This window comes from Squalius cephalus (genome assembly GCF_949319135.1).
Source record: "Squalius cephalus genome assembly, chromosome: 17".
Lineage (NCBI taxonomy): Eukaryota > Metazoa > Chordata > Actinopteri > Cypriniformes > Leuciscidae > Squalius > Squalius cephalus.
In genome coordinates this window covers 15,003,618-15,023,091 of record NC_137138.1, presented here as the reverse complement: position 1 = coordinate 15,023,091, position 19,474 = coordinate 15,003,618, and the positions used below count along the sequence as shown (strand labels likewise).

Sequence of the window (19,474 nt, the reverse complement as noted above, 5' to 3'; positions counted from 1 at the left end):
TTCATTTTTGGGTGAACTATCCCTTTAAGACTTTTCTGTATACTACTCCCTGAGATCATGTGGTTAATAATTCGAAGGCATTACTGCATTTCACACATGCTTCTTTCCATGTGTTTATCCTGGAAACATACCCGTAATATACGTTGAGAAAGTCGTTTACCATACACCATTTACTATAATTTGTACTCAAAGTGACGACAAAGCGTCAAATATTTATCATTGTTGCTGCCTTGTTAAACGCTGGCCAAGATGAAAAAGCTTACTGCCGTCGACTTGACTAAACTTGTGAAAGATTTCATCCAGCTGGAGAATGTAAGATCTCTAAATGTATATTTCAGATATAAAAATAACCTTTGTGAAGAACGTTGTTATAAAAGCTCTGAATGCGCTAATGTTCTGAGGTAAAATTACCTAACGTTAAGTATTTTGTGATTAAGAAAATTACGGAGATGAAAGGTGAAAATAGTACTCTTGAAATACAACTGGACGAGACTAGCAGATTTCTAAAACTCGCACAAAACAAGGAGAAACATTTAACTGAAGGTAAGACAATAAATATGGATATAAAATAAGGCATTCGCCGAAGAATCGGGAAAAATTGATCTTTGCTGCCATCTGGCGGTGTAATTGTAGAAATTTTGAAGTTGTTCAGTTGTTTAAAATGTTATGTGAATTTTAGGGTTTACATTTCTATCCCCATACTTGAATTGCAATATAGTAATTTGTACTCTTTCTAGGTAAAGTTATCCCGTTAATTAATGCAGTATGACACCTTCTTTGACATGGTTTACTATCTTCTACAGAGAGAGATGGACTTTTGGAAACTGTCAAAGGTCTACAACACACCTTACAACAACAGTGCGACCTCAGAGGTAGAGAAATAATCTTAACTCGTAGGCTAGCTACTGTTCTCTTGAAAATTGAATTTGAAAAATTGAAATTGAAAATTCTGTCATCATTTACTCACCCTCAAGTTTTTCAAACCTGTATTTCTTTACTCTGCTGAACACAAAAGAAGATAATTTGAAAAATGTCAGTAACCAAACATTTGTGGGCCCCATTGACTTCTATAGTATTTTTTCCCCATACTACGGAAGTCAAGGGGGTCCATTAACTGTTTGGTGACCCATATTGTTCAAAATATCTTCTTTTGTGTTCAGCAGAAGAAAGAAACTCATTTGGAACAACTTAAGGGTGAGTAGCCTAAATGATGACTAAATTTTAATTTTGGGGTGAACTGTCCCTTTAATATAACACACTACATTTCAGTGTAATCCAATCCAAATTAAAATGTGCATGAATGATCACAACACTTTCTAGTTGAAAATGAAAGGCTGAAAAATGAAGCTCTTCAGATGAAGAAAGAAAATGAAGCTCAAATAGAGGTAAGACAGGGCTGTATTCAATTACTGCTGGCATAAGCATAAAATTGTGTTTGTTGTTTGAGCTTGATTCTCCCCCTGTGTGGTTGTAGGAAAGCAAGACTCGGCTTCAAAGACTGGCCGCTGAAATGAAAGCACTGCAAGATCAACACCAGAGGGAGTTGGAAGACCGTGAAAAAGAAGCACAAAGGAAATGTGAGTGTAAATCACAACACTTTTTTTTATCTACCATCCAATAAAACAGATGAGACAGCTAGTGTAGCTACTGTCCAGTATAGATACAGTTAAAAAAAATTGCAAGATTATACATTCAAAAAGGAAACATTTATATCTTGTTTTCTAAGTGGATGCTAAAGAAACTGACCTGAAAGTGGCTCATGAGAGAAATGAATGCGCTTTGGAGGAGATGAGAAGGCAGATGAGGGAGAAGGAGAAAGAAAAGCAAAGCCAAACCATTAAACTTCAAATGGAGGTAGAATTTAATTCAGTAACCTAATTTTGTGAATAATTTCAACTTTAATAGTTTTAATACACTATTTAATGTTTGTTTTAGTTTTATGGCTGTTAAAATGTTTAATCCATTTGCAGTTTGGTGCTAAGCTTGCAAGGGCCCAGAGCATGTCTGCAAAGAGTCATCCACAGACACAAGCCTCTGCTCCTCATCCACAGAACATCTTTAAAAGAGTGAGTCATACTGCAGCGTCCGTCAAAACACCTCAAAGCATTGTGGAAAGCAAGGTTTATGATTACACCTTTATTTCGACCTCTTTTTTGTATCGTTGTTTTTGTGACTTCAGAAGCTCCAGTTCATTCAGGATGAGAAAAACAAAGAGATCGAGGTTCTGCGTCAGAGGGTGAGAGAGCTGGAACAGCAGAGCCTTTACGGATTGATGGACCCTCGCCTGAAGAGGAGGAAAAACTGAGACCTGTTCTGATCTGTCCATTGTAACGTGAGGGCCAACTTCATCCACCTGTTTGTGTTTGACAGTTGTATTAATTTGAAAATGCATTTCCCCTGGAATATATGCTAAATCTTTTTCATTTACTTCCTGTGTTATGTTCTTAATTTAATAAATGAGCATTTATGAACATATAGCTGTGAAGACTGTTATGTGAGAGGTCATTCAAAAGGGGTGCAGTGGCAGGTGACACGGACTTCAGGGAGATTACGGCCTGAGGGCTCTTGCATGTTGCCCGCACACCTGTAAACACAACGGCCATGTTCCAGATAAAGCTTGTAATCTCATCAATAGAGACGTTGGCAATTAAGTGACTTCCTCAGGCACACAGACTTTGTACATTACAAAGGAAGTGGCTTGTGATGTCAAATACCAGGAAAATGCTGGTTCATTCAAAGAATCAGACTGTTGAAATAAATGACTTTTTAAGTACAGTTTAAATCACTCAGCAGCTCAACTGTGACGGACATTTAAATCTAATGCATTGAAAATAATGCAGACATTATTACATGCAACATAATCAGTGGAATTGTAGTTAATAGTAGCAATTTTAAATAATTTTTAGTAATTAATTTTTAGTTTTGTCATTGTCATACTGTGGAGCAAGTACGGGACTAAGTTGCTACTGCCAATACATACACGACACGCTGCTGTGAGCAGCTGCACAATATGGCATACATGATTTACCCATAGCAGATCTATACAGGTGGAGCTGGGGATGGTGTAGGGTTTCTGAAGCACGCCACACTGCTATAGCCAATGCTGAGCAGAAGCAAGGTTGAGCAGCGATCTCATTGGCCACTGATACAGCAGGAAGCAATCAGCCTGCGCCATCGAGAGTTTCATTACAGAAACTTATATTACTTCAACTTATTTCAGTACATTTTTACATTTTTGTTTAGTTCTTTAATCTATTGTTTTATTTCAATTAACATTTTTTTTCCAAAAATTATAAAAATAATATTATAATATGCACAGATATTATACACCGAAGAAAACACAACACATATCAGCCCGCAGATGCTTTCTTCCCATCACGAGCGGCACACGTGCTCTCCAGAATGAGAATGTGAAGCCTCATCATTCACATTGAGAGGCTGGCGGACTAGTAATAATCATAGTATAGGCCAAAGCCCTTGATGTGTCAAGGAGGGCCTGCAGTAATCTCATTAGTAATGCTGTTACATAACGTCGGTACAGTCAAAGATCAGGCTCATTAAGATCACTGACGATCACATCTAGGATCTCCTGACCTCCTCTATGTGTATCCCACCAGCACAAACATGACAATATATCCCATGAGTGCTTCAAAAGAATCAGCGATGCAAGTGTTTGCCAGTTATTCACCCTCCTTTCGCAGTGGCTCTTGCCTTTTGTTTATCACAGGCATCGTCTCAGACAGCAGAGAGGATTAAGGTAGCTCTAAATAAAGCTGGCAGATTAGGAAACATGATACCAGGATGTTCTGTTTCACTTTGACAACGTGATGGACAGAGAGAGCTGAAGACTTCCCTGGAGACAGGAAGACTATTGACGGGAAACCACATCAGTGATTTTTATTCATGCAGTTACAGAACAGGGCAGTTAAAGTGAACATCTACATGTTGGTCTTACTTGAAATTAACAATAACTTAATGTGACTATTTTTTTACCCTGCAAAAGAAGTATTACTCTGACTTATTTAGATCAGATCTTAAAATATAAACATGTGGAGATATTCTTTGACTTCTGATCCTATAAAAAAGAAAAGCAGCCGTGCATTAGTCTACTGCGAGAGCACAACGGTAAGATACATGATTTTACATTTTCTAATGTGTAGTGTTCTAATTTAGTCAACAAAGCTTGTCAAAATGCTTGTTAACTTTTAAAATGTTGTTGAAGTGTATTCAATGCATATAGTGTTTAAATAGACAATATAAAATTATTAACAAGGTGAAGTAAGTCTATTTATGTGATTGCTGCAGTTATATGTTCATGCCAGCTATACATTTTGATTCTGTTTGTTAAAGAACAATTTCACAGAATTCACTGCTGTTCTGCTTATATGTTTTTTTCTTACTGCAGAACAAGAAGATTAGATGTTTTTATGCATCATGCATGCAAGCAAATATTGTGCGCTGTAACTAATTTGCTTCTTGTTTACTGTTGGTTCCTGGGTTTTTTTAGCCTTAAGCAGCTGCAAAATGCCTGCAAGCACAATTCAGGTGTCGCCACAGGTGCATCGGCACAATCTTTACACTCTGACGGACAGCTCAGAATGTGGGTCAGAGAAGGAGGAAGAGGAAGACCCTTCCAAACGCCTGACACCCCTGGAAAAATTAAAGCTGGAAATGTGCAAAGACGAAAACACCATAAAGGAGCTGACGGTGGGCAGAAGGGTGGGCTTCTACAAAGTCCATGGTCAGATCGGCTGTGGGAACTTTTCGAAGGTCAAATTGGCCATCCACGCCCTCACCAAAGGTATGAGATTTTTCATTATCAAAGTGGTTGTAAACAAACACTTCGACTTTTTGAATCTAGGGTGTAGTAGGTCAGAATTAAGAAAGTAACAGGATTAATGTGTAATGACGTCATTCAGATTTGACTCTGCACGCATTTCCTTAGACAAGGTTGCCATTAAGATCATGGATAAGATGAGGCTCGATCTGCAGACCCAGAGGATGCTGTCCAGAGAGATCTCCAACATGGAGAGCTTGTATCACCCCAACTTATTGCAGCTCTATGAGGTACTGGAGACGCCAAGTCGGTTGTACCTGGTTCTTGAGTTGGCTGGAGGAGGAGAACTCCACACCAGAATCATCTCTGGAGGAAAACTCCCTGACCGAGAAAGCAAGATTGTATTCGCCCAAGTCCTGTCAGCTGTCAAATACATGGTTAGACTCAAATACATTGTACTCTAGATTTTAGAAAACACATCAATAGTAAGTCATAATAAGTATAGTAAAACTGTTAAATGGGTCAATGATGCTCATTTTTGTCCAGATTAAAATGCAGTTCATACACAAAATGATTTAAGTACACCTCATCCATGAACAGCATGTCTAACATTTTTGCATTAAAATTATTTGAGTTATTTTAATGTCAAAACAATCATAAGGAAACAAACTCAATTCTGAAAAAGTAGTCTTAAGTAGTTTAGCATGATCTTTTATTATTATGTCTAAAAAAAACAATAAAAAACCTGTTTGTTAATATTTAGATTTTTCAAATATTGAATTGACATTTATGAATAATTAATTATATGTGTGTGTATATATATATATATATAACCTTCAAAAATATGTTTAAAATATGGCATTAAAGTTTTTTTTTTCTTTAAAAAGTAATCATATACAAATACAAAATATACATACAAAATAATAGAAAACTAACATGAATACAAAGACTACATTTCTAAAATGTTTTTGAAACTAGATTTTTTTTAATGATTTTTTCCATTTCTTTGTGTACAGTATGTCATCGAACCAAATCATTTTAATCACTGCGTGAGAATGTTGAATTTCTTGAATTTATATATTTGCACGTGTGTTCATTTCAGCACGAGAACAACATCATCCATCGAGATCTGAAGGCTGAAAATGTTCTCTATACAACTAACTCCTGCATTAAAGTGGCTGACTTTGGCTTCAGCAAGAGGGTCAAGAACCACAACCAAGCCCTAGACACCTTTTGCGGCTCTCCTCCGTATGCAGCTCCGGAGCTCTTCAAAGACGAGTCTTACATCGGGCCACCTGTGGATGTGTGGGCAATGGGCGTCCTCCTCTTTTTCATGGTGACTGGCACCTTGCCATTCCGTGCTGACAATGTGGCCAAGTTGCGCCAAAGTGTGCTGGACGGGGCCTATGTCCTGCCAACCTGGGTATCTGCTCCATGTCAGCGGCTGATCCGGGGGATACTGAAGCCAGAACCATTAGAGCGATGCGCACTGGACCAGATGTTGGGCTGCGAGTGGCTGTTGCCAGTGGAACTCTTCCGCCCTATTCCTCCCTTATACCAGCTCAACCCCATTCATCTGGTCGAGGCTGATCCGGGGGAGTTAGACAGAGACCAGGAGGAGGTAAAAGGTATCCTGGAGAAACTGGGAGTCACTCAGGAACATATTCTTAATACCCAAGGAAAGCACATTCGCAGTCCCATTACAGGGGTTTACCGCATACTCTTGCACAGAGTTAAGAGAAACAGGGGAGCCGAGTTTGTGCCTACAATCAGTGGAGTCGTCAAAGATCCTAAAAGAGACAGTCTTCGTGCCTACAGGAATCTACGGCACTCCTCAAAACTGTGCGTTCTTTCTTAAAGGTGCAGTAAGCAATATAATGCATATGGCACACTGGAAACACCTCAGGAGTTTTGAAGTCGTCATCTAATTGCTTGAATTCTACAGGATGTCCGGGAGAGTGTGTGTGTGTCACGTTCTTTAACGGTCCGCCTGGAAACAAAGCCGTCGTGATGCCAAACCCCCTCATGGAAGAAGAAAGCCGCTGTGTTTACAACTGTGACAATGAGCGCTTACCAGGATCAACTAAATGCTGGGTACATTTAGCGTTACCTAAACATGGCACGTAACAAAACGAACTGTGATTGGTTGCATTACATATCAGTCAGACGGCCTCTTGGGCAGTCCTTGGCCAATGAAAGCTGCAATGGAGTCCAGACCTTCCTCCGTCAGTCAGGTCTGGCTACACGAGACTAGGAATGTCTAAACCTCCTCCACTGCCCGTTTAAAGCATCGGCTCTCAAAGTGAGTCCGAAAAGTGACATAACATACTCCTAATATATGTTTTTTCTTTTGGTTCCCTTTTTAGTGATTGCTATAACCCCTTAATCTTGTCACATTTGTAAAATATTCATTATCGAAGGAGTAGTGGAGCTAAATAACAATGAGACATTCAACCTGAATTATCTTAGTAATACAAATTGCTTTAACTTATTGATGACATCATACCCTTGGGCGGCAGGCACAGCAGGTTTCGCCATAGTCGTTACACTGCAAAAAGAGATCAGTTGACTTAAAAAAAAGCGAGGAAACCCGTCATTGCCTTAAAATGATTATTATAAAGTAATAAACTTCATGTGTAATTGAACATTTTTTAGTTAAGTGACATTGACAATTCCACACAACTTAATTGTTTCAATTATGCATGACGTTTATTTACCTAATATGTTCAAGACAACAGGTTTCCTCACTTTTTTAAGTTAAGTAAACTGATAACTATTTACAGAGTAGCTTATATGTGAATGTGGGGACGGAGGCATCAAGATTGGGGTGTGATCCTTTTGAGTAGGGGCGTGTTTGTTTTTGGTGATCTCAAATATCAACAGCCTTTATGAGAAATTGCTTACTGCACCTTTAAATGGATAGGGTTTTTTTGTGTGTTTTTTTTTGTTTTTTTCATCCATAGTACAATGAAAGTCAATTGGGTCCAAAACAATACCGAGCCAATTGACATTCATTGTATGGACAAAATAACTCTGTAACATTTATCAAAATATCTTGTTTCACAGAATAAAGAAAGTTATACAAATGTGGAACTACATGAGGGTGAATAAATAAAAGAATTTTAATTCTTGGGTGAAAAATCCTCAGCCTAAAACTGTGGGAGTTGTGTAATTACTGTTTTTCAGTTATCATGGCGTTTAGCACAAAATATTTAATAGACCAAATCAATGAGAAAATGAATATCTTTATTGTTAAACGTTCACAATCACAGTGCTTTTAAAATCATTTGCTTTCTGCAATTAGCATAGGAAATCTGTTTATATCAGAGGCTTAAATAGGCCTATGTTATGTTTCAGTCTTGTCAGCCAGCTGTTTTCTATTTTTGCAAATAAAAATGTATGAAAACGTCTGTCAGCCCTTACTGCTTTTCTCCATTTTTGTGTACAAACTTTCACTAAATAGCCCTGCATAATCAGTTTACAGCTCCTCTGTGCTTTCATTGAAGCCTCTCTTTCAGCGCTGAGAGCCGCAGCCAGCAATCCGTGCAGAAGCCATGGGCGGTTTGTAAACAATACAGCAACTGACAGGGAGCCATAGGATTGGCAGCCCAACACTCACCCCGCGACACCGCCTTCACCTCCCATCTGCGCTGCTTGGCAGATGGAGTAGCGTCGTGCCTCAGACATCTGCCGAGGTAACAATGAGTTCCTTGTGCTGGGGCCCCCAATTTAACGGGACAGCGCGCTACTATTGTGCTGTAGCTTTACACATGCAGATCACCAGCGGCTGCAGATGGCAGCTGACGCTAAATGCTGCCCCCAATCCAGAGTTACTTCAGAAAGAAAACTTTGTGAACGGACATTTTTTCACTATAGAAGCCATTGTTTTTCGCGAATAAAAATGAGCCTGAAGGATACGCGTGCAGTGAGGTTCATGTAGGCCTATATATTATTTTAACACATATTAACACAGCCTGAGTATTTTGTCACTAGGAAATTGATGTGTTTTTCAATACCATCTCAGCTGAACAAGACTAGTAGGCCTAATATAGGCCTACTACAGTCCAACTTCTGAACGGACTGAACGCACAGCCTCGTTTTTATTTACGAAATATTAATCTAGGACATATTAAATGGTGTTTGAGTGTGTTAAGAATGCAGTCATTTGCGGAAGAGAACACATGACACAATTATTCATTTGAACATATTTATTGTTTGCACTCATTTATTTCTACAATGCAAAGTTTGAAACAGCATATTTAAATATTTGTCTTCACTTTTATATCAAATATTTATAAACCTTTATGGATTTTTAAGTTATTTTTTTCTTCTTTTTTTGTCACATTAATATTTCTAAAGTGAAACCTTTAGAGAATAAGACAATTCTGGAAAGTGGAAAGCACATTGCCGACAATAAGGCACGTTATATTGTGCAGCAATTTCATTTTTAAAAACGTCCGAGATGTTAAAGTCCATTTTTAAAAACGTTGCTTCGACGCACCGCCGCGTCCCCTGCGTGTCCAACGCTTGCGATATTTGCTCTGTGCAACAGAGGCAAAACTCGCTTCTCCTTTCTCTCCAAACCTCATCCGCACAAAGAATGAGGGCCATTGTGTCGCTCTCGTGGCATACCTGACCTCATTCACATAAAGAATGAGGATCATCTTGGCATGGACGGGACGAGGAACGACGTAACCGCGAGGGCCACTCGGGCCTGCCTCGCGCTGCCTGGACGGTTCAGCCTCCTCAGGAGCATCCAGGGATGTGGAAACATCATCATCCTTGCTTCAAAGGATGAGCAGAGTATTCCTCAAGGTTTACAGCATCTCAACAGAGAAGAGCAAAGTTCCAGATCAACGCTCGGGGAGAGTGATCTCAGGAACCCACTCGTTATAACTGCGACTTTCTTCACAGAACAGGTGAAGCTTCTCCAGAGCTGGATCCTCCCATGAGTCCTCAGCTGGGTTCTGTTGTGATGATAATAAAATGCAATTTAGCATGACACCAAAACGTTGCGAATACACACATATAGTTTCTGCTTTTGCCAAAGAGAGTAAAATATTTACTTCTATAGGCTACATACCGTGATGAGCACACAGTGAGCATCCTCAAATTGTTCAGGCTTGTCACCAACAATCTCAGCAAGACGCTGCATGTCATTCACTCTGACGATGCTGATGTCGTTGTCAAAACAGAAGGCTTGGATGAGAGTGAAATGGATTTGGAGAGCGATGTCACACTCAAAATCCTCATCCATTGCCAGGACGCAGAAAGACACGCTGTCCGGGTCACTGAAATACAAGAAAAGGCAAATTATTAACATCACGTGTACTACTAAATCAGTCGAAGTGCTTTATTAAAAAAGGAAGCATGAAAGAAGAAAATGAACAGCATACTCACACATTCATAATTTTGGCAGATTCGTAAACGCCAATGGTAAGGTAATCGTTCGCTTTGGCAGAAAGCAAAACCTCTTCCAGTGCTTGTCCAGTGCACTGAGCTCTCTCGCTGGTTTTCTGGATGAGCACTTCTTCAAAAGTCATGATGATGCTGGTTGTAATTCCACAAGGAGCAGACAGCAGAACTGAAGTTAGATGTAATCCGAAAGGATTGGTGCTCTAACGGAGTGTGCTCGCTGCCTTTATACTCTTCGGCTCGTGGTGGCTATGAAAGAAGCGTCTTCTGATTGGTTCGCCTGAATGGTGCATTGGTATGCTAATGTTATTGTCACACTCCGGCTCGTGGCAGATTGATGAAAGCTATAATGTCACTTTTTGAGGCTTGCTGCAGACTTCAACTAATTATTTCGACTACTTTAGCATCTTATTAAATCAAATGCATTAGGCTAATGCGTTAAAGCAGTATTATGTTTTATTATCAATCATATTTTGGCCTATTAATTTTGCTTGGTTTTGTGCGTTTTAGTGTCTTAGATGTATTAAAATGTGTTCTATTATCTCCGGACCAACTGTTTACACGAACAAAAAAGTAATATCTCACCTCACTCTCTTCAAAAGATTCAAATAACTTTGTTATACTTGGGATACATTTTCTCTTTAAGAGCTTCTATATAATTAAATAAGCTATGATATATCAGGTATTTAGCAATGTGTTTTAGTAAAGTGATATATTACAGAGGATCAAATTACACTAATACAACATTTTTTTTGAATATTATGAACTTTAGTAGGCTATATTTTAGCTGAGAATTTATTGGTGAAAGTTGGCAAATGTGGATAAGGGATCGCATGCATCCCCCTCCCTCAGCGCAAAAGACAGGTGGAGTGTGTGGCCATCTGTGGACACACAGAAACGGCCCTATTGTTAGTTCAGAAACTTCTATTATTAGACGCCTTTACAAATGCAAATAGGATGCGCGTGCCATGACGCCCCGCTGCCCAATCTGGCCTGCTACGACCACAGACCACGTGATAACAGGCAGCTTTCCAAATGTAGGCCACCCTGAAAATTCAGCAATGTTTATATTCTTGTTCTCCATTTGCAGAAATTTTCGCAGCTTTAAAGCATTTAATGATGTGTGAATAAACCACTCGTTTTATATGCACTGACATTTTAATCATTTTGTTCACAGGTGGTTTTAAAGCTGCATAGAAATCATTAGAGAGAGAGAGAGAAAGAAAAACATCCTGATACATACTGCATCATGCCAATGTCAAGAAAAACCTCAGAATCGCAGATCATTACTGAATGCAAACGTATATGGAGCGAACGAATTTTTTTTGGTTATTTGAGAGGCTCAAGATAACAGGTTGACGATGACTGATGCAGGCCTATTGTTACCCTGCAGAACAGGAGCAGATGGAGAGGCCTCATTTAGGATGCCCCCACTGGCCCCTCGCATCACAGCAGCACATATGACTATTGTGTGCAAGTTTTTTGTGTCTACTTCAAAATGGAGCATGAACAAATTCAGTTGAACTTTTCGTTATAGTGAAGCTAGCAGAAAAAACCCAGAACGGAGTGTAATGTTTTCCTGATATTTTACAAGTTGAGTTTCATACATGCAAACAATATAAATGATAACTTAAAAAATCTTTTTAAACACTTGCAAAAATACACTACGTCCCATAGAGGCTTGTTCTTTATATACAAAGCAAATAAGTAAAAAGAAAATAACTCGTTTCAGACTTGCAACGGATGCATTGTTCTAGTATCACATCTGCAGTCCGGGCATCCCGTTCCTACCCCCCTTACTGCGCGAGAGTGACAGGTGTTCCAAGACAAACCTGCTCGAGCGCAAAGCAGACTAATCGAACAATTGCTTTTACTTAGTCCCTCCTGCAGCTGCAGTCAGATAAGCACAGTCATCTGTTGCTAAGCCATTTCATTTTCTATATAGGCTATGATTTAGCGGTCATTAAAATAATAAAAGTCAGGCAAAAGTTTGTTCAAATGCGTTCAAGACGATTTTAATAAAAATTCCAAACACGCAAAGCTATAGCTTACACAGTCAACAAGCCAATTGTTTTAAATGCAGTTAAGAATATTTATATCACGTTTATTATTTAAAGGCACCATAAAAAGTGTTTGTGTCTGCAGGCATAAATAGGCTATAAGTCTAATACAGCTGAACTTTGCTCAGCTGATCCGTTATCTTCCCCCATCAGCAGATGGGGAGTGTTTCCATAGCAAAAGAGAAGCACGTCCAGATGCCACGCGCCGTAAGTCAGGCTATGCAAATTAGCCACGCGTATGTGAAGGCGATCACCAAATAGCCTAGGTATTAAATAACTTTCAACATGTCCAATCAGCAGCAAAAGTCTGATAAAATCACCAATTAGTAATAAGTTAACATATTTCACATTTATAACTTTCATGTTATAACTGATGGAATAAATATGCCAACATGTTGATTAATTCACTTTTTAATTGTTTCGTTTAACGTTTAACGTTAATTTCAGGCTAGGTTGTGTTTTACACGCATGTAGTAGCCTAAAGGGAGTTTATCGTTCTGAAATTGGTCAAGTTTTTCCCACTAATTAGCTCTTTTTGCATTCACTAGTTAATTTTAAACTCTAAAATATTCCAGAATGATAATTATATCAACAGCAAAAAGCTGTTAAAAATAATTGTTTGATGGAATAATAGCATAGCCTATGTCACACCGCAGAACTTTTTAGCCACTCATATCAACACCCCATGCGTGCATTACTTTTCAGCTTGTTGAATGCCATGTCTTTTGAGTTGAAAAGTTGATCTGTTTAATTAAGGACAAAAGTGAAAGGATCAGAGTTTGATCCTTTCTTACAGTTCTATAGATGTCACGCATGTCTAAAGGCACGCGCCTTGGATGTGTCCGTTTCTTTATTGTTCTGAACAGCCAATCAGAACGCGCGGTGAAAACGCGTGCCACTATCCACTATAAGTACGGGTCGCGTGTCAGGTGGAAACTCACTCCCAACTTATCTCGCTCAGCTCGACCCACTACTGACTGTACTTCAAGCAGCTACTGCATACCTCAATCCAAACCAAGATGGTTAAAGAAGGAAAATCTCTGTCCGAAGCCCTGCTGTCTGCCAAGGCGGAGGGTCGCCTCACTGTTGGCGTCTACGAGTGCGCAAAAATAATGAACGAGTAAGTTTGGAGGAACTCTTCCATGCTATAACCCATGTCTTGTATATTTATCCGTATTATGCTACTGTGCGGATTAACTCATTTCAACCCCATTTTTGTGTTCACAGGGACCCTGATAGTGTGTCTTTCTGCCTTTTGGCCACTGATGACTTTGAGTGTGACGTCGCTCTCCAGATTCACTTCACTCTGATCCAAGCGTTTTGCTTTGACAACGACATCAGCATCGTCAGAGTAAACGACCTGAAACGTCTCAACGCTCTTGTCGGTGCCAAAGGTCAACTCGAGGACGCTCATTGTGTCCTTATAACGGTGAGATTAAGAATATGTTCAAAAGTAACATTTAAGTGCAATATCAAGCTAATTATTTGTCCCAAGACGTGGTTTTTAAAACTCTTCCTCTCTGTTTTAACAGAACCCAGCTGAGGACTCATGGGAGGATCCAGCTCTGGAGAAGCTTCACCTGTTCTGTGAAGAAAGTCGCAGTTATAACGAGTGGGTTCCTGAGATCACTCTCCCCGAGCGTTGATCTGGACCACTCTTCTCTGTTGAGATGCTGTAAACCTTGAGGAATACTCTGCTCATCCTTTGAAGCAAGGATGATGATGTTTCCACATCCCTGGATGCTCCTGAGGAGGCTGAACCGTCCAGGCAGCGCGAGGCAGGCCCGAGTGGCCCTCGCGGTTACGTCGTTCCTCGTCCCGTCCATGCCAAGATGATCCTCATTCTTTATGTGAATGAGGTCAGGTATGCCACGAGAGCGACACAATGGCCCTCATTCTTTGTGCGGATGAGGTTTGGAGAGAAAGGAGAAGCGAGTTTTGCCTCTGTTGCACAGAGCAAATATCGCAAGCGTTGGACACGCAGGGGACGCGGCGGTGCGTCGAAGCAACGTTTTTAAAAATGGACTTTAACATCTCGGACGTTTTTAAAAATGAAATTGCTGCACAATATAACGTGCCTTATTGTCGGCAATGTGCTTTCCACTTTCCAGAATCGTCTTATTCTCTAAAGGTTTCACTTTAGAAATATTAATATGACATAAAAGGGAAAAAAAATAACTTAAAACATTTCTAAAGGTTTAACTTTAGAACCATTTGATTTAAAAAATGAAGAACGAAATATTTAAATATGCTGTTAATTTGTGTAGACAAAGGAAAATGAAACATTTTGTGAACGTGATTAAATTTGCCTAAAGATTTCACTTTAGATACTTTGTATGGGACAAAAAAATGTATAAAAATAAAAGATAGTTTGAATTCATCTTGTTTGTGCAGCAGCTTATTTGTGTTTGTATATTACTACTGACTTATCAGCAGGAAACAATGACTTTTATCCCTCATTTTTACCTGAATTCCTGGGTAACCTGAATATTAGATTTCTGTCATATCAACACAAACATTAGATGCTGTAAACTGAATGCATTATGTGTATTCACTGTTCTCAATTTTTGTGAGATGAGTTCCATACTAAAACTTGACAGAGCCATCTTCCTACAAAGGCATGGCAAATTGTTACTTTCTATTCATATAGGCCTGTACATTTACCTCTAAATCAGACTGATTGGTATGCAAGTTCATGATGAGTGAAATTGACATCTCCTATAAAGTTATGACCTAAACCAATCACATTTAGATCTTAAAATTAAAGTTTTTTTCTATACTTATTTTATTAGAAATTTGCTCAGCAGAAGCACTGGCCAAAATCATGAGGCTCAACCAATAGGGGACAAACCTTATCTCACCAATAAAGACATAATTGTATAATCCTAATTAACTCATCACTAAAACATTCAGATTTTAGAAATATGAATGCATGCAATAAAGAAAAAACAACAACAACAACAACAACAACATTTAGTTTATTTAGCAGATTACTGGCCAATGTTGGACATACCTAAATAATAACACTGCTACATGACTTAACTGAAAATGACCACTTCATCTCTCTCTCTCTCTCCCAGACTTCTTATGGATGGCCAAAACATGAGACATGCAAGTGTTTGTTAGTTCTATCTGCCGTTGATGTTTGTTGTAAAAGTCTGCAAGAAAGAAAAATTGCAACAAGAGTAAACAGCAGATTTCTCTGCGTTAGACCTGTAGAGAAAAAGTTTAGTTTTTCAATTCAGTTTAGATTACGAAGTAAAAAGAACAAAATTTTATGCAAATATGAGTTGGCTACTTGCAACTAGTCACTCATTGAAGACTGCATTTGATTAAAACTTTACAAGTGTTGAGAAAGGTTTTTCATTGCTTTGAAGCTACACATATCCTACTATTTTTTTTACATTCAGTATGGGTTTAAAGTGTGTTGTCTATTTACAAGATTATTAAATATAATTGATTATACATAGCCTACCATTTTATTGTATATTACACAATAGTCACATTGTGATACAGAAAATGTTAAAATTTCAACAGAAATGTAATCTTTTCCACAATTGCGATAGATCAAGAATGTTTGGTGAAGATTAATGACTAACTACATCTAGACTATTTTTGTGACTAGCCTCTAATGAAATGGATCTGATTAATGACAAAAATAGCATCAGCATCAGTTCAATAAAACCTCTAATACTGACTGAACTTCCTGTTTATATTTGTGAAGTGTGATTTCCTCTGCTTGGCTCCTAGATGACAGAACCTTCCTAACAACAGCATCTGATTGGTTTAGAAAGTGCCATCTGGTCACCCTCCCACACTTCCCCCATACAATCTCAAACTTTTGATTATGTTTTGAAACAGAAGGAAACAATTCAGTATTTATTTTTAGTGTCCACAGACTTTGAAAAAATTATATATATATATATATATATATATATATATATATATATATATTTTTTTTTAAAATATAAAAGTAAATGAAAATATCCTATAACTTTATTTTTTTCCCATTCTTATAAATATTTTCCCATTTTAACTTTTTACCTTTAAAATGGTCCTGCGTTGTGACAAATGTTTAAAAGCAAAAATAAATTATTCCACGGAGTATCTCAATTAACGTAAAGCAATAAAAGCTGCAGCATGTATAATAATAATAATAATGTGAAATTTTTGCAAAAAACTGTTTGAAATAGTTTTAAATGGAGCATAGCATGACTATTAAAACGTATTTAAAGACATCTACTCTTATTCTACACATTAAAATACTGTGCATGATTGCAGAAGTTATGTAAGATAAAACAAAACTTACAAGCAACTCTTTCACTAAACTACTCATCTCATTCGTTTTTAATATTTTAAAAAGAACTTTGTTGCTATGTCCAGAAACAGCTGAACTTGCATTACCCCTGTGACTCGCTCTTTGTTGTTTTAAACTACCAAAAGCATAAAGAAGCAATCAAATAATCCCCAGCAGAACAATACGTCAGCATGCAGGCGAGCTCCATTGTGCTCTCTCAGACAGCCTGCGCCTGCAGAATACAAATAAAGCCAAGCCCTAAAACCTAAAACCTACCCAGAGACTATAGGCCACTAAAACGGGCTCCATCTGCTCTTGTGCATAATGAGCTGGAGTGAAGGTGCCTAGCAGTGGGAGGAGAGGAAGCGGGACAGGGCCGCCCTGTGCCTGGCACAAGCCTGTCCCTATACAACCATTCCCCCCTGGGATATCTGCCACTCGGCCCCCACTACTGAGTGGCCCTCACAAAGACCCCCAACAGGGGCGTGTTCTACTGGTGGGCCACTTTCGAGGACTGAGGGAGGGCCTACACATGTCCAGGAGTTGAGGTCTGCTGTCACGTCCAGACACTGATTGATACAAGAGCATGCTGTCTGTGTGGACGAGTGGACTTTAACTGCCTTATTATAATATTACATTATCCCAGTGGTCCTATCACATGGCTACGAGTAGCCTTTTCAGCCAGCCCTCACCCCCTCCTCCCGAAGTGGAGACACCCCAGGAACAGCAGCAGATGGTGGTGAAGGGTGAATTGGGAAGGGCTCTCCTGTTGCCGAGGATACCGCCATTGGTATTTCTGTTGTCCCAACAAACACCTTATCAAGAACCAGCCCTCGGGTGTTACAAAACGATGAGGGAACAAGCAACGAAGGAATGTTTGAATTGTGATGCCAACAAAAAGCACTTTTTTTTTTTGTATGTTTGTAAACACTACAGTGCACTTCTAGTACACACTTTCACTTAGAATTTGCTAGTAATTTCACAAATTACAAACAAACCAAGTACTATTGAATTAAACAGAATTGTGCTCCAATAATGTATCATGCATGCTCTTTTGAGTATTATAAAATGAGATTTTTCAAAATTTAAGAAGTAGTAGAATTCAACAACAATATAGGCTAGATTGTTTTCAGTTCATTCTGGCAAATTCATTCTGGTCGTGTGTTGTAAAGCAGGCCTGCAGATTATAGTGTGTGGTAAGAGAGGCTCCAGTCTGCAGTGTATGGTAATCACTCATTATGTGAGCCAGCTGTCTTTATGAACAGGGTCAGAGGGTCAGCCCTCCTGCCTAATGCTGACAGTCCTGCACGAGCGCCAGGGCCTCCACATCACCTGCTCAAACATTCAACATGGAGCTTTAGTCTCGATAAAGCTCATTTTGTTTTAGCAGACAACTTAAAAGTCTTAGCTTGGCGAAAAAATGATGCAAATATCAAAGTTTAGTATTTGAAAACAAATTATGATGGGCCCGAATGGCTATTTACACTAAAGACGCTGACACATTAGTGAAAATTTGTGGGCAAAAAAGTTCCATTATCTATAGTGTAGAGATGAATGAAGCCCAGCTCACACAGAACTTACTTTCAAACTAAGCAGCTTTCTGTTGGTCAACATAGCGAATTTAAGTGACCAAATTAAACATAAGCGAAATCATATAAATTCGATTGCATGGATTCCTCTTGAAATGACTAGATTTCGCCCGTGAAAATTTGCCGAACAACAGTAAATGTGCCCAGACCTTAAGTGTAAAAAGGTAGATATTATTAGACTGAGTGTAAATAGTGGTAGATACTGTTTGCACCAAGTATGAATTGCAAATATTGCACTGCATCTTGTTGACAAAGTTCAAGGAGTGATCGAGGCTGTTCATCAAAAGTATAATTAGAAGTAATATGCTATTTGCAGAAAAGGTCAAGTATTTGAGAAACAGTGGAGTTAGTGAAATAAACCTTTTATTGAAATGTTTAAAGCATCAATCTACATTGCTACAGTTAAAGGTTTAGTTTACTCAAATGAAAAAAATGACAGTTCAGTGATCATTTATCCACGTCGTTCCAAACCTGTATTACGTTACAATATTACAATCATTTGAAAAATATTGGTTTTGTCCATACAATGAATGTCAGTGCGGTTCAATGTGGTTTTGAATTCCAATGACTTTCATTGTATAAGCAAGCACAGCTAAAACATCCTTCCTTTTCATTTTGTTAGAATGTGGAATATCATTGTAAATCCAACACTATCTCACGACCAATTCGTACGAATTCGTACGAATGATAAAAAGTTGGCTAATTCGTACGACCTCACTCGTACGAATTTGTACGATTTGTCTAAACCCACGTGATGGGTAGGTTTAGGGGCGGGGTCAGGGGTAGGTCATTCGTATGAATTCATACGATTTGGGCAATTCGTAAAATATGTACGATTTTGCAAAAATCATACTAATTCGTACGAGTGAGGTCGTATGAATTCGTACGAATTAGCCACCTCGTAGAATTTGTACGTTTTCCCGTGAGATCAGATTGGTAAATAATGCTAGAACATGGTAAATCAAGATAAACTAAGATAAAATCATGGTAAACTATGCTAGAACAGGGTAAATCATGGTAAATCATGCTAGAACATGGTCTTTTCCACTTAATGTCAGTGGTTACATGCTTGCTAAATAAAAGTTTATAACTTTTGCTTTTGTGCTTAAAGGCCTTGCTCGAACCCTGATAAATGCTGCTTGCAGCTTTAATTTTTTTTTGTATTCTGCATGAGACTGTGAAACGTCATGAGGGTAATTAAATGATCACAGAATTTTCATTATTAGGTGAAACTGTCCCTTTACCAGGTATTGATCTCTAATTTCAAATTGTGTACTTCTGTCTCCGTCTACACTTGCACTGCTAAGAAAGCATGTGTGTATGTGTACGCACTCTA

At 38.7% G+C, this 19,474-nt stretch overlaps 4 protein-coding genes across 5 annotated transcripts; 3 read left to right on the top strand and 1 right to left on the bottom strand.

The window, feature by feature from the left end:
- The first annotated feature begins 51 nt into the window (after positions 1-51).
- Positions 52-2,469, top strand: ccdc152 (coiled-coil domain containing 152). The gene is made up of 8 exons (XM_079847872.1): positions 52-312; positions 438-543; positions 804-872; positions 1,321-1,385; positions 1,475-1,577; positions 1,727-1,854; positions 1,971-2,066; positions 2,180-2,469. Exons 1-8 carry the CDS (start codon positions 250-252, stop codon positions 2,303-2,305), a joined length of 756 nt encoding a protein of 251 aa, XP_079703998.1. The 5' UTR covers positions 52-249; the 3' UTR covers positions 2,306-2,469.
- A 1,349-nt stretch (positions 2,470-3,818) lies between these two features.
- On the top strand, positions 3,819-8,198 carry nim1kb (NIM1 serine/threonine protein kinase). The gene is made up of 4 exons (XM_079898553.1): positions 3,819-4,125; positions 4,508-4,801; positions 4,946-5,214; positions 5,880-8,198. The coding sequence occupies exons 2-4, from the start codon at positions 4,525-4,527 to the stop codon at positions 6,633-6,635; spliced, it is 1,302 nt and encodes a 433-aa protein (XP_079754679.1). The 5' UTR covers positions 3,819-4,125; positions 4,508-4,524; the 3' UTR covers positions 6,636-8,198.
- Positions 8,199-9,115: 917 nt separating this feature from the next.
- Positions 9,116-10,391, bottom strand: LOC307174601 (growth arrest and DNA damage-inducible protein GADD45 gamma-like). The gene is made up of 3 exons (XM_079898554.1): positions 10,178-10,391; positions 9,861-10,068; positions 9,116-9,744 (listed from the first exon to the last, which is right to left on the bottom strand). The coding sequence occupies exons 1-3, from the start codon at positions 10,318-10,320 to the stop codon at positions 9,631-9,633; spliced, it is 465 nt and encodes a 154-aa protein (XP_079754680.1). The 5' UTR covers positions 10,321-10,391; the 3' UTR covers positions 9,116-9,630.
- Positions 10,392-10,426: 35 nt separating this feature from the next.
- LOC307174602 (growth arrest and DNA damage-inducible protein GADD45 gamma-like) lies at positions 10,427-14,419 on the top strand. Of its 2 annotated transcripts, XM_079898555.1 has the most exons (4): positions 10,427-10,487; positions 13,214-13,372; positions 13,480-13,681; positions 13,785-14,419. In XM_079898555.1, the coding sequence occupies exons 2-4, from the start codon at positions 13,272-13,274 to the stop codon at positions 13,896-13,898; spliced, it is 417 nt and encodes a 138-aa protein (XP_079754681.1). In that variant the 5' UTR covers positions 10,427-10,487; positions 13,214-13,271; the 3' UTR covers positions 13,899-14,419. The 2 variants fall into 2 exon arrangements, with proteins under 2 accessions (XP_079754681.1, XP_079754682.1); XM_079898556.1 differs by lacking the exon at positions 10,427-10,487 and having other exon boundaries at positions 13,208-13,372.
- Positions 14,420-19,474: the final 5,055 nt, after the last annotated feature.